At 39.5% G+C, this 13,728-nt stretch overlaps 2 protein-coding genes across 7 annotated transcripts in view; one reads left to right on the top strand and one right to left on the bottom strand.

The window, feature by feature from the left end:
• PHC3 (polyhomeotic homolog 3) overlaps positions 1-13,728 on the top strand; it is a 123,074-nt gene that overhangs the window by 8,500 nt on the left and 100,846 nt on the right. For 2 of the 6 annotated variants that reach the window (XM_059731136.1, XM_059731140.1), the window contains exons 5-7: positions 560-637; positions 4,470-4,628; positions 7,301-7,396. In XM_059731136.1, the coding sequence (XP_059587119.1) occupies positions 560-637; positions 4,470-4,628; positions 7,301-7,396 (333 nt within the window). The remainder of the gene's footprint in view (positions 1-559; positions 638-4,469; positions 4,629-7,300; positions 7,397-13,728) is intronic. The other 4 variants (XM_059731141.1, XM_059731139.1, XM_059731137.1 and 1 more) reach the window with 3 other exon arrangements.
• Positions 10,945-13,691, bottom strand: LOC132251446 (A-kinase anchor protein 4-like). The gene has a single exon (XM_059731135.1). It carries the CDS (start codon positions 13,556-13,558, stop codon positions 11,093-11,095), a length of 2,466 nt encoding a protein of 821 aa, XP_059587118.1. The 5' UTR covers positions 13,559-13,691; the 3' UTR covers positions 10,945-11,092.

Here is a 13,728-nt window from a genome sequence, read left to right as displayed (position 1 = left end):
TATGCCATTACGTTATTTTTTCTTTGTCATTTGGTACAAAAAAAAATGAAATGACAAAACATTTAAGTCTGAAAACTTTTTCTGGGGGATAATAACTATTAATTTTTGAAGACCAGCTATAGCAAATAATTTTAATTATAGTATAAAACAGCTTTAGAAGGATTATAGTCAAAACCGGGTTTGTTTGTTGTTGGTTTTTTTTATAATAGATTTTCAATGTGCACAGTGGACTGTACACCTTGTTCAGTCATTAACAGTGTCCTGGGTTCTACTAATATGTGTTCTTTGTATAGGTCCTGAATCTGTAGGGTTCAGGATGCCTGCAGCTTAAAGATGAGTTTGACACCTTGTAGGTTTAAGTCCAAAGTCTGGTACACACTCTGCTGAAAGCATTTTTCTGATTCTTCTAGGAAAATATTTTGCAGGTAATTCAAAGAGAGAGAGTGCATGTTAAACTAGAGGTTGGATTTCTGTTGGTTAATGTAATAATATCCACGTTATTTAAACAACTTTGATTTCAGCTTAGATGACACATTTGACACATGTTCTTGCTATTTAGGCAAGTCTGTCAGGTGGGAGGCAGTGTACATCCCCCACTGGGAGTGTCACTCAGCAGTCAAGCATGTCACAGACATCGGTATGTATCTGAACAAGGCTCTCTATCCCATCCTAGCCTTTGATTATAATACAACTACTTGAAAAGAAGACAATTATTGTTTAAATAGATGAATCTGATTTAAAATTTCATCACAAGATACTGACAAAATATAAGTTGAGGTAAAAAGACCTGTTAGATCACAGATTCCACTCTTTAAACACGAGTCTGCTAAAGAAAGACATGTCATTATACATTTAAATTAGTATAACAGTTAAGTTGGGACTTTCAGAGAAACTTCTGGTACTTAGGTACCAAAGACCCATTGAAAGGTGTTGAGTGCTTAGTTCCTTTAGACTGCTTTGGAAATCCGAGTCTTATTTTGATAAAATATTAAAGATAATTTTTTAAGGGTGAAGATCTAACGTGAAGTTGCAGAACACTTCAGAGGTTTCAGCAGAAATTTAAAAATTTGAGTTGGGGACCTCATATACATTTGTGGGCAGATAAAGAACAGTAGCCTGACATCTCTTTTTTCAGGGTTGCTGAACAAGCTTGTAAGTATGTAATACCTTTGAAGATCAGGCTACATCTTACATAGGTGCATAAGCATAGGTTTGTGGGTTTACCTTTAAGCACCAAAATCTGAATATTGTTTCTGGCTTGTGCCACATATTCAGTAAGTATTTATTTATGGTTATGTTACATTTATCAGCTTCCACCCTAAATAAGTAAATTGGACTCTGAAACAATAATAATTAGGTGCTTTAACATAGATTTTTCAACTATTTGTCTATTGTTTATGCTTAATGAAAATATTAAAGCACTTTGAATTTTGATTTTCTTATTATAGGTTTTAAATACTGTTACTTTAAAGTATTATACTTTATTTGTATGGTGTACATTATTGTGCATAGCAGTGAAGGATTTGTTCACCTATTTGAAAGGATAATATTTACTTGCTGATGAAGTACATATACTTAGTAGGGAGTTAATTAAAATTGTTGAAGACCAGATTGAAACAGACATCATGCAAAATTTCATAGCCACCATTGCTACACTAAATTGCACATTTTAAAGTAGTAATACTGAATTACTGCATTTATGTATTTAAACTGAGAATTTTGAACAAATTGGTCAGTTAACTATCTTATACAGATGCCTAGATTTGTGTGTGCATTATGATAACTGTACATAGGAATCATCAAGCAATTATACATGGTTGTGTTTTGTAAACCAACAATAGCAACTTTTATTATAGCCGACTCAGAAGTATAAAGGATTTCAGTCTAAATCCTGTAGGTTTCAGAAAGACAGACTACTAGTGTTTGTGTTGGCGCAGTTTTCATCAACTGGAGCTATAAGTTTTATAACATGTACAGGTATTTGTATGATAGTATTTTTCTAGCTATGATGTTAATTCTGAGATTCCAGCTTCATTGTTCAGTTTATAGGTAGTTTACATTAAATGTATAACAATTGGCAGCATTACTGACAATTATAGTAAGCTATTAGATCTTTCAGTTTTAAAATTCTGCTTCCATTTAGTTTAATATAACTTTGTAATTCTCTGGCAAGTGCTATTAAATGGCATAATCAGAATAACACTCTTATTTTTTCCTCTTCAGTTAATAGGCACTGGCATATTATCCCTGGGAAGACAGTCATTTTACTATTTAATTTACTAGGCTAAAACAGAAATAAAACTAATTGCAACCTTTTCCAATGTGTTTGTTCTGTAGTTAGAATTTCCCCACATTCATTTTTTTTTCCTGGTTCTCAGGAATAAGAGTGCCTACTGGTCTAATAAATAATTACAACCCATCATTCTTTAAGAATATAATAAACCAAATGATCATTAATTAAAACTAAGGATTATTATGGGGAGAATATAATTCAGTATTAGTTCACAGTGGTATTTAATATGTATTGAAGATTTATATTAATGGCTTTATTCTTCTGTCGTGTTTTTTGTACAATCAGTGCCACAAGTTGTTCAGAACCTATATTCTGGTGAATACTGCCTTCAAAGCCAGTTACCATCTTTGATTTTATGGACATGTTGGACTAAAATTTAATTCTTTGTGTTGTCTAGTCACAATTTTGCTAAAATGCTTTTTAAGCTTTTTTCATTTGAAATTTGGCTTGTCTGAACTTTTCTTTTATTGTTCATATGTCACTAAAGAGGCACAAGTTTGTATGTATTTAGGAAAAAGATCATGTTTACAACCTGATATAAACATACCTGTGTCATGGTACTCAAACCTGTGAGTGCAACTTGGCTGATCATACCAGAGATAGCTTTGAATTATCTCATTCATATAAATGTAACTAATGGCTCAATGTCCAGTTGAGAGGGAGGTGGTATTCCCCAGGCTCTGTCCTGGGTTTGGTTTGGTTTAGTTTAGTGTCCTCATTAATATTTATATGGTAAATCAACATGGGATTGAGTGCGTGCTTAGCAAATTTCTGAATGACACCAAGTTTGGTGGAGTTGCAGATACCCTGGTGGGTGAGGTTAGGATGCAGAATGACCTGGATAGACTGGAAAAATGGTTTGAAATCAGTCAAATGAAATTGAGCAAGTACAAATACAATGTCCTGTCCTTGGGGTGAAATAATTGCAGGCATAAATACAGACTGTGGGATGATTAGCAGAGGAGGACCTGGGGGGTTACAGTGGACCATAAGCTGAATATGAACCCACAAGGTGCTCTTGTGAAAAGGGCCAACAGTATACTGGGTTGTATTAACAGGAGTGTCACTTGCAAATCAGTTGCATCCAGTTTTGGGTTCCACACTTCAAGAAGAACGTGGACAGATTGAACAGAGTTCAGCAGACAGCAACAAAAAGGTTAGAGGCCTGGGAAGTAAGATTTATGGGGAAGGGCTGAAAGAGTTAGTTTATTCAGTTTGGAGAAGAGAAGACTGAGGGGGAATTTGTTACATCTTCAAATACCTGAAGGGTGATTATAGTTTGGAGATGTGCTTTTCTTTGTGGCTATAGGACTAGGAGCAAAGAACAAGCTGCAACTGGGGAAATTCATACTGGAAATTAGGAAGAACTTTCTGACTATGAGGGAAGCATTGAAACAGAGACATTGTGTAATACCTATTCCTGGAGCTGTTCAGCCAGACTTTTGACTAGGATGATATAGTCAGAATTAATCCTGCCTTGAGCAGGACATGCTTTCCTATGTTCTTATGAACCATGGCAGCAGAGTTCAGTGCAGATTTCAAACTCCAGTGAAGATCCCAGGAATATGCTTGGGCAGCTAGCCTGTACTGAGCTCTGGTGCTGTGTTCTGTCATGCCATAGCCATGGGTTTCCAAACTGATTGTTTGAAGCTAGTCCAAACATATCTACATGAGCTCAGCCATACCTTTTGCTTGGATAAAACCAACAGAGTAAGGTGTGAGAGGGAAGAGACAGTGTTATGATGAGGATTATTGATGCCTTGAGCCAGTGATATATTGATATGTTATATGTTTCTTAATTATGTGCATCTTAGCTATTTGTTTTTTGTTTAATGCAGAACCAAATATAAAACCTTAAAATTGTTGTGATGAATGACTCTAAATGGTTGGTTGCATTACCCAAGCACTGTTAAATGTAAATTGCCACATAAAGGAAGCATAATATACTGCCATATTAACATTGCTGCTCATAAAAGCAGATACCATATAGTCCTACACTCTATTTCCAGTTGATTTGTGTTGAAAAAATATAGCAGTCATAAATTTTGGCTCAAAATATTGTTGAAATCTTTAAAAGTTGGGAGCTCCAACTGCCTTGTGGTTATTTGTTGAGGTTGATTGGCTTTAGATTCCAGGATGAATGGCCATGACCAAAGCAACATTTTTATTTCCTTAGATCAACCTCTCCACCTCTCCTACACCTGCGCAAATAATAAGTCGTTCACAGACCTCCAACACTACTAGCAGCAGTATTACCCAACAGACTATGTTGCTGGGGAGTACCTCCCCTACGCTGAGTGCAAGCCAGGCTCAAATGTATCTCCGAGCTCAGATGGTAAGTGTCGTGAGTTGCAGTGCTCAGATTTGAGTTTTCTTAAGTGAACTTACAAAAAAACCCCCCTAAAGATGACACACAAATCGTTTACAGGCTATGTAATTTGGGAATTTGATAGCTAATTGTGTCAATTAAATAGTTTTTAGAACAATTTGGACCACAGAGAACTAAAGGGATTGTTTTACTGGAGAGCAGGAAAATGAAATCTGCCTTGAAAACAGCTCAGTGTTAGTCTGGTGCATATTGTCGTAGGGGAGCAGATCAAACATTCATAAGTTAGGAACAAAATATCTGTCCTTGCTTAAGCGTATAAGAAGAGGCATATTGTATTCCCAGCAGATTGTTCTAATATGCTTCAAACATAAAGAGTTTACAGGCTCTTGATTAAAGCTTTCTCACATTTAACTAAGAGTATGCTTTTAATGGAGTATTGCCTCTAGTGTTTGAGTTGGGTTTATAGCTTTCACTCGCCCTGGATTCGTATAAGACACATTTGATTCTTGCAATTTCCTATTAGTATTTTTTTTTTTTCTTTCACAGTTTTTAAAATGAAAATAATTTTCAAATTGTGACTAGTTTTACAGTGAAACAAAATGGCTGTTTTATAAAATCTTAACGATGGTGACTTTTAACTTAACGGTGTTTTGCAGTACCAGTATGGGTCCTTGTCTTGCAATAATGTCAGTGTGCTGACTGCTTTATTTGTGCAAAGTCTCATCTGAAGTAACTGAGGCTCTGCAAGAATGTATAGATCTGCTCAGGAGTTGTTGCTGTCTTCAGTATGCAAGAAAAGAGGGAGGTTCACAGGGACTTAATGATGTATAACTAAATCCAAGTGGTGGATATGTGGTGTGTTTTGACACCACCTACTCAGTATGGTATATGGCCTTTATATGTATGTATACAGATACGTGCACACTCTATACCTTTCAGTATGTATCAGTTAGTTGTTGCAAACAGCTGAATTAAAAAGTCATCTCCTGTTTTACTGCAACATCCTTTTCTCTTGTCTTAATAAATGCAGTCTTGCACTGTTCATATCCAGTAAGAATGACTCTGCAAGATCATTTTCCTAGTCCTTTTACTTTGACCGTCACCCCTCTCTTTGGTTTTTTTTTTCCCCCTCTCACATCAAACATAAGCTATTTTTCTTCTTTTTCAAGGCCCTTTAGGGTATATCTGTGCTCTGCTTATCTTATTTCTTTCTGTAGGAAAAGTTGAGTTTTACTTCTGACCAACCCGTGATGCCAGCTTGATATGTTTTCAGGCAATTACTTTGTGCTTTCTCCCATGTTGGTGCTCATGTTTTGGAAAAAAATCCTGTAATTATCTGCAAAACTAACTTGTCCTCCTTCAAACTCTGGGTTGTCACAATACGTACAAAAAACTTAATAATGGCTAGGCCACAGGAATTCTGTGACCGCTATCCATCATGTTGCTGAGACCACTGTCCATCATGCTGACCAATTTGTTTCCTTTTATTCGCCTGTCTGTACCCATCTGTGTTAGCTCTCTGGATTGGGGACAATCTTATTGTTCTGTTTATGCAGTGCCTAGCCCTGAAAGTATAGACGGACATAACAATTGTGTTGATATCAAATGATACTGATGTAAGCTGTTACAATGGAATGGTTACCTCTGCATTAGTCTGTAGCATTACCAGTGTAGCACAGCTGCTGGAACTTTGATCCTGTTTCATTCAGGGTCAAAATTTGAGCAGATTAGCTCATTTGTATCTTTACAGGATCATGCAGGTGTAATAGTTGCATCAAAACACTGATGTGGGTTCTTGTTAAAAGATGCATTTGTCCATACCCAGGAGCTCCAAGGTCTGTGATGATACAATTAATATTTGTATTTCAGTATCTCATATCTTGATATAAGTTAATAATAGAAGTATATTGTACTGGAGTATATAACAATATAAGGCAACAGCAGTTTTTATGTATTTACTTGTATCTGGATGTATAAGGGGGAGGCATTTACTGTATCTTGGGAGACTCGCAGGGTGTCAGGGAAGACTCTGCTGGCTCTGGTGCCGGGTCTCTTTTGTTATGGTAACTTTTTTTTTTGTACAGTATCATTAGAGTTTTATTTCAGGTCCTTTCTTGTAGTATTTTGCCAGAATGACAGGTTTAACACTGGCCCTTGTCTTCACTATGTATTTTTGTGAGACCCTGCTTGCTGAATTAACTGTTTGATGTTGTCACCTGATCAGGACTGTAGTGTGTTAATTCAGAATGGCTACTCTCCCCTCCCACCTTTTGAGCACTTTCCTTTGAAACTTCTTACTTGCTATTTGCAAGAGTAGTTCTTGTGAGGAACATATGATGTCAAATGTAGAGTTCTTTGCAAATGGTCCTATTTCTTTGAATTGAACACGTGAAAATATATAGGTTGTTGTATCCTTTAAATGTGCAATAATTTTTTAAGATTAATTATTGATAGTGTATATTATTTATCAGAGAGACCCAAATAAACAGCTTTACTTACTTTTTTTTCTTTTCACTCAGTTTTTTTTAACTTCAAATTAATGCATGCCTAAGTGTAATATGTGTTTAGTCTCCTAATTAGAAAAGTTTCTCTCATAAACTACAAGGTTTTACTTTGTTACTTGGCTTCCTTATGTCTGCATATTGTTTTCTTCATTTTTCTTTTCACTACATTCACAGCTGATTTTTACTCCCGCTACCACTGTGGCTGCTGTCCAGTCTGACATTCCAGTTGTCTCATCTTCCTCATCTTCTTGTCAATCTGCAGCAACTCAGGTGAGATTGTCTGGATTTCTTGTGTGTCCATTATCCTGAGCTAGTCCTTGAAATGAAGCAGAAGAATCTTTATGCTAATGTTTCTGATGTTTATATTAGAATAATAATTTTGTTGCATTTTTGAATATGCTCTTTTTAATGTCATGACTTAACACACTGAATATTTGGTTTCTCCGAAAACACAAATCCTGGACAAGCTGAGTTTGTTTACAACATTAATTTTTTTTCTGTAATAAACTACTTAAAACTTCCCCAACTCATCAAAAAAATGTTGTTTTCCATTTTTCTGTCTTCTGTGCAGCAGGAATATTCCTTTGAAGATAATGAGTTGAATGTTTGTTTCTCAGATGTTTTATTTTCATGACGTATTAAACTTAGTTTTGTAGTATTGTTCAGTATGTTTTGACTTCATTAGAAAGGAATATGTCTAATGTAAAGGACTATTCAGTTTCCAAATATTAGCTCCATATTTTTCCTTATTGTTGAATATATATGAAAGTACATGGGAAACTAAATAGTGGCGTGGTCTTTAGTAGTATCTGTTGATTAAAACCCAGAACAACTTTTATCATCTTTCTGTATTTTAGTTTCTGAACCATCCCCATGTCTGATCAAAATTGATGGGTTTGAGAACTGTTTGAAGCTTATTACAGAGAATAATCTTTTTATAATTAAACGAGTGCACATGCACACACGTGCAGAAACAACATGAAAAACACTAGGGTTAGAAAATCAAGTATTCAAAAAAAATTAGAAAATGTCCTAATTAAGGTTACCTGTGCCACCTGAATTTGCATCTTCTTACATATGTTATGTTATAGTCTTTAATTACTATTTGATTATTTAGCTAATCTTTTTTCACAGAACTTCCGCCTCATTCAGTGGACAGTATGGGTAGTGTTCACATTAAACATAGAGGGGAATGGGACACATTATCAGTGGGTTTTATAGACATTTGTGCTAAGTGTGAATGTTCAAATTCAGGAATCTTGAGGGTCTAGAAGTGAGTGTGCTGTAATTGCACTGACTGCCACTCTTTTCCTCCCTGCCCTGTTCCCCCCACATAACTTGACTGTGCTCCATATCCTTTAACAATTCTCTGTCTCTGACTTGGTCTTGTTAGCTTTGACTGCTCAACCATGTCTTCTCATCATATCCCAAATCAAAGTCTTTACTTATTAACCTCATTTCCTTCCTTGATTCCCAGTCCCAATCTCTCCGGCCAAAATTTCCTGTCCCACTTTCCTGTTATTCTTGCTGCTATCTTCCAGCCTTCAAACTTCTGTCCTGTTCTGTGCCCACTTTTTTTTCCTTTTGGCCTTCAAATCTGTCTCCCTCCTACTGTGTAATGTCTGGGCCTACCAAGAATGTCCTGTAGTCTCCTTGCTCTTAGTCACCAATTTTGTTGTTGTTATTATTATTTTTTTTAGTGGAGGTGTTTCTTTTGCTGTACAGTACCCCTTAGCCATGATGCGAGAGGCCAGGGATTAATAATACCTACTTTTGTTTTCAGTTCAGTGTCTCTACAGGTGAATAAACACTTGTGGTACAGTGGAGTCGCATAGTACGTGGTGGTTAGGTTCTAAAGTCAGCGTGTAAGGCAAACATCGCGTATAGGCAAAATTACCCTTGAAAATCTCTTAAGTCGCCCATACTGGGGTGTCATCAGGGCTGGATGTTTATCCAGGAGATGATGGGCCAGGCTTGGGTGATGGAGAGTGAGTCATAGACAAAGCGGTTGGCTTTGGTTCAGCTCGAGAAGTTGATTGCGTAGGCTCATCTGCTGCTGGTTGTTTTTTCTTGAAAAACATGGTGGTCAGCAGCTGTTGCTCTTGTCTCCTTGAGCTGCTCAGACATTTCTTGGTACGGTCTCAAATCATCCATAATACTACGTGATTTTTGAGGCTTAGTTCCATGGAGAGATCGTATTCAGAAATTAAATCATTGAAGTGTTTTGCTGCTTTTTTGCTGAGCGCATATAGTCGAATTTGTGTAAGTTAAATGCGTGTATGACACTACTCCACTGTCTTTATTGTTTCAAGATGGGGAGGGTGTCAGGGTCAAACTCATCCAGCCCCACACGCTGCATGAGAGTCACTGGGCCAGACCAGGAGCAACCCCTGTGCAGCACCCATGCTTCTTGGTACAGCCCATGCACTGTGTGCTATGTGTATCATGGGCCCTGATGCTCAGGAGCACCTTCCGTCCCCTTCCTTTCCATTCCCTCCTATCCTTCTCCAGCAGGGCTTGCTCTAGGTATAGTAAGGGAGAAACTGCCTACCACTGCTGCTGTCCTTGGCTGACTCAAGGTAGAGGAAGACTTAGAGCCACTCCTACCCTATTCCAATTGGGTGTTACGGTGAGAGGCTGAATGGGGTGCCAGGTTCAGCCAGGGACAGCTGTGGCAGCAGGTTGGTCCCCCGCTTCTAGTGCTTGGTCACTGCCTTCCTCCTCCTCCCCACCCTCCCCTGCAGCATACCCTCTGGGCAGGGAGGAGGTGCTGAAAGTGGGGGACCCACCCACCAATGCTGTCTTCCCCAGCCTAACCTGGCACGCTATCTAACTGCTCCCTGCTGGGTGGGGGAGCCCAGCATAGCAGATGGAGGTGGGAGCCACTGGATGTCACGGCTACCAAGCGTGGCAATATGCAGCTGCTTCCAGTGGCCCCTGGCTGGAGCAGGGCATAAGCATCCTGGTGCTTCCTCTTCCCCTGGTCAGTAGGGAGCAGTAGTGGATCCCCTTTCCTAATCCTGCTCCTTGCTTAGTTCCCTGGGTATCCCCTGCTAGCCTGAGGCTCCAGCCCCACCTTGGATCCCACAGGGGACTCGGGCATCTGCACTTGAGGGGAACTAGAGCCACTGATAAGCAAGCTGCACTTTATGGTGAAGAAAATCTTCCATAAATGAACAAAGTAAAATCATGTTGCCTTACCTGTCCTAGTCTGCCAACTGGTTCCAGTGCCCCTACTACTTGGGGGAGTTTTACCAGATAGATAGTGTCAGCATGAAATACTAGAACTTTGTCACTTGTGCCACTTTTTTTTTAACCTGACAAGACTCGTGTTATTTTCATGCTGTTACTAGTGCTGTTGATGAAAGCCCAGAGCAGGAACTGATGCAAATGCAGGATTATTATGAAGGTGGAAGACCTAAAATGTGATTGGGAGGTAGTTAAGGTCATAAAGGCCTCTCTTCTCACACTCTCAATCTCCTGCAATATTCAGATTCTTGTCATGGAGAAGAAAAAGAAAGCCCAGACACTAGAGGAGATTGGGCATTAAAACTTACCTGATGTATATTAGTCTGAGGATGATGGGAAAGATAATACTGCAGGACGTCTGTGGATAATACCTTAGTAAGAAACCTGGTACTTTACCCCTTTCCACCAGCTGGTAGCTGGATTTCTTATGGCCATGGCTACTGGATTCATTCCCTACTGAACCAGTCATGTATATCTTATTTCAGTATGTTAAACCCTTAGGCAAGGAGGTACCTTTTTAACCTCTGCTGAGGTGCTTAAATAAAAACTTTAAAGCAGTGGAGCTGGTATTCTTTTAATTGATGATATTGCCCAGTTAGTGTGACAATCTGTGGAATTCAGTGCAGTTCTAAGGAAAATTGGTTGTATTATTTTTGTTATTCCAGCAGGGTGGTAAGATAGCTGCGTTAAAGAAACATGAGGAGAGGTGGCACTTATTCACAGGTTAGTAAGCAACCAGTCCATCAGTCCACTGTTAGTTGTGTTTCCCACAGTGCCATTGTTCTGTTTGTCAAGGTACCTCATTACTTCCTGGAGAATATCCCCCACGCTGCGGCCTTTCTTGGCTGCTCTTTCAGCCAGAAGAGGAAGCTTTTTCAGATCCTCCTCATTTCCATGCATAAATGACAGATTTGGCACATTGAACTGGGAAGCAACCACCCACTGGAGGATGGCCTGAAGCTCTTTGTTTTGTGAGTTGTTGTTGGCATTCTGGTTGGTCACTATCACTTGAGAACCCGAGGATGAACTTGTAAGTGGGTTTCCATTCTGTTTTGGTAGGGAAGCTATCATGGGTGTTGCTTGAGCTTTTGCAGATGAGGCATCAAATGCATTGGGTTCCTCTGACAAGTCACCTATAGCTGAGTCAGTGCCACTTCCTTTGACCACAAAGAGACACAACTTCATCGCAGTTTCCACCAGTTGGTCAATAAATTGCTTGTTGACCTGATCCATATTGCCAAACTGCTCCATGGCTGAATTAGGCTGATTGGCTACGGCCTGTTTGCCAGGCTCCCATTCGCTGGCAGGGGTATGCTTTAAGCTCTTGTTTGTTTCGCTGGAGCTGTCTTCACTATTGAACCCAGCTTCATGCAAGACCTTCTGTATGATGGACAAGAGGATACTTGATATGTCTCCCATCTGAGAGTTAAGCTGCTGTTGGTTCCTTGTCCCTGCTGGCCTTGACCCAGAAGCCTCTGCAAGGGACTTGGAGCTTTGGCTGTTCCCAGCTTTTTCGAAATGTGCATCGCGGGAAACATACCCAAACGAAGCGGCTCCTGATTCACTACACTCTTTGCCTGTTGGTTTGCTTGTCTGTTGTAATAGATGCTGTTGTATCAGTGTTAAGGAAGTCAAAATGAGGTCTTTTGCTAGGGATTCTGTTGAGTTGCTGGCTGTTCCTGGATTTTTTTCTTGACTCCCTTTTGCCTTATCTGGAGCTGTGCAAGTAGTTTTTGTATACAGCCTTGTGACCCCTTCTTTGAGTGTGTGCTCGCTTACGCTCTCAGTACAGGTCTGCATCAGTGGATTACCTTTTTCCTTATTTTTTCCCTGGATTTTACTTTTCATTGCTGCAAACTGCATGCTTTGAGACTTTGAGTCTGGTGGGAGCCCTGCTTTCAGTATGGTGTATGCTAGACTTTGAGACCTGGATTTATCTGGCTCTGATAAAAGGACATTATAAAGCCTTCTTACCATAGCTTCCAAAATTTCAGTTGACTTCTGGCTTCCCATATTGAATAGATTTTTCTTCACTGTGGCAACAAAGCCAGAGTCTGTCATGAGCTCACCTGTAACACTATACAGATTTTTCATTGCTGAGTCTATCAAGTCTGATATAACTTCTCTGGTGTGTTTGAGAACTACTTTCTTCAAAACCAGGCAGGCTGGTGCATGCTTGTTGCCCGTCTTTTCAACTTTCATGGTCTTCAAGAATGAGAACACCATGTCTGAAGCAACCTTGTTTGCATAAACCATTAGCCCTTTGCTGACAGAAGTACTGGAATCATCTTGCCTGGAGTATTTGTTCTGCTGACACAGTTGCGTATTTGAAGATGTTTCTCCTTCATTGCAGCCTTTTTGACTGGACAGCTCACCATAGAAAAGTGATGTTTTCTTGGCACCTGGGTTGTCTTCTTTTTTGGGAGCCTTCTCTTGAGGTGCCTTGGGGGCTGGTAGCTTACCGTGGGGGGTTGGTGTAGTTGCCTGAGGGGATTCATTCACCATCTCGGCAGGATTGTTCCCAGAAGAGTGGGGATTACTGTTTTTCACTTCACCAGAAGAGTTATGAATTGCCTGTTGCAGATGTTTAGAGGCTGTGCCTTCTATCTTATCTGTAATCTCTTTATGTGCCATTTGAAGAACAAGTGAGCTGAGCTTACTTATGTAGCATGAAACATCTGGATATCTGTTTCCTTTTTGAGAACCGGCAAACTGCAGAGATGTGTCACTGTCCTGAGCCATCTTCTTAGGCAGTGATGGATTAATGGAAGTGTTGCTACCTGTGTGCTTCTGAGGGTTATCTGATGGGGTCAGTGCATGTTGGAATCCAGCTGCGTATTTCTGAAGGTCATTGTTGAGCCAGCTTACAACACTGAGTTCATCAGCTGAACCTTGCTTAAAGAGACAAACTGTTCCTTGAGTCTTAGAATGATCGTGGTTCAAACTGTCCTTTACTACAATGACCTCCTTTTCCTCCAGATCAATTTGATTTGAGTGGTCAGAGATGTTGCTGACCTGGCTTGCAGCTTTCTTTGCCTTTGGATCATTGTCTTTCACATTCAAGCTGGAGACATCAACAAAACAGATCACTTTATGGTCCTGGTCCTTCTGTCCTTCTGGGTTGTAAAGGTCTACTTTACACAGGCCTGTCTGGCTATTTAACCAGTCAACTGCCTGAGACATTTTTGCAGATTTATGATGGAACTGTACCCAGCGCTAGTATGTGAATGTTTAGCTGCTGTGATGACCCAGCCAAGCTTGATCTTGATTTCTCTCTCAACCTCCCATGCTCTTCTGCTGTCAAATGTGATCTTTACTTTTGTTAACAGATGGTTTCTCTAGCAGTGGTGACA

Source organism: Alligator mississippiensis, chromosome 7 (genome assembly GCF_030867095.1).
Source record: "Alligator mississippiensis isolate rAllMis1 chromosome 7, rAllMis1, whole genome shotgun sequence".
Taxonomy (NCBI): Eukaryota; Metazoa; Chordata; order Crocodylia; family Alligatoridae; genus Alligator; species Alligator mississippiensis.
This window is presented reverse-complemented; position numbering and strand designations above follow the sequence as displayed.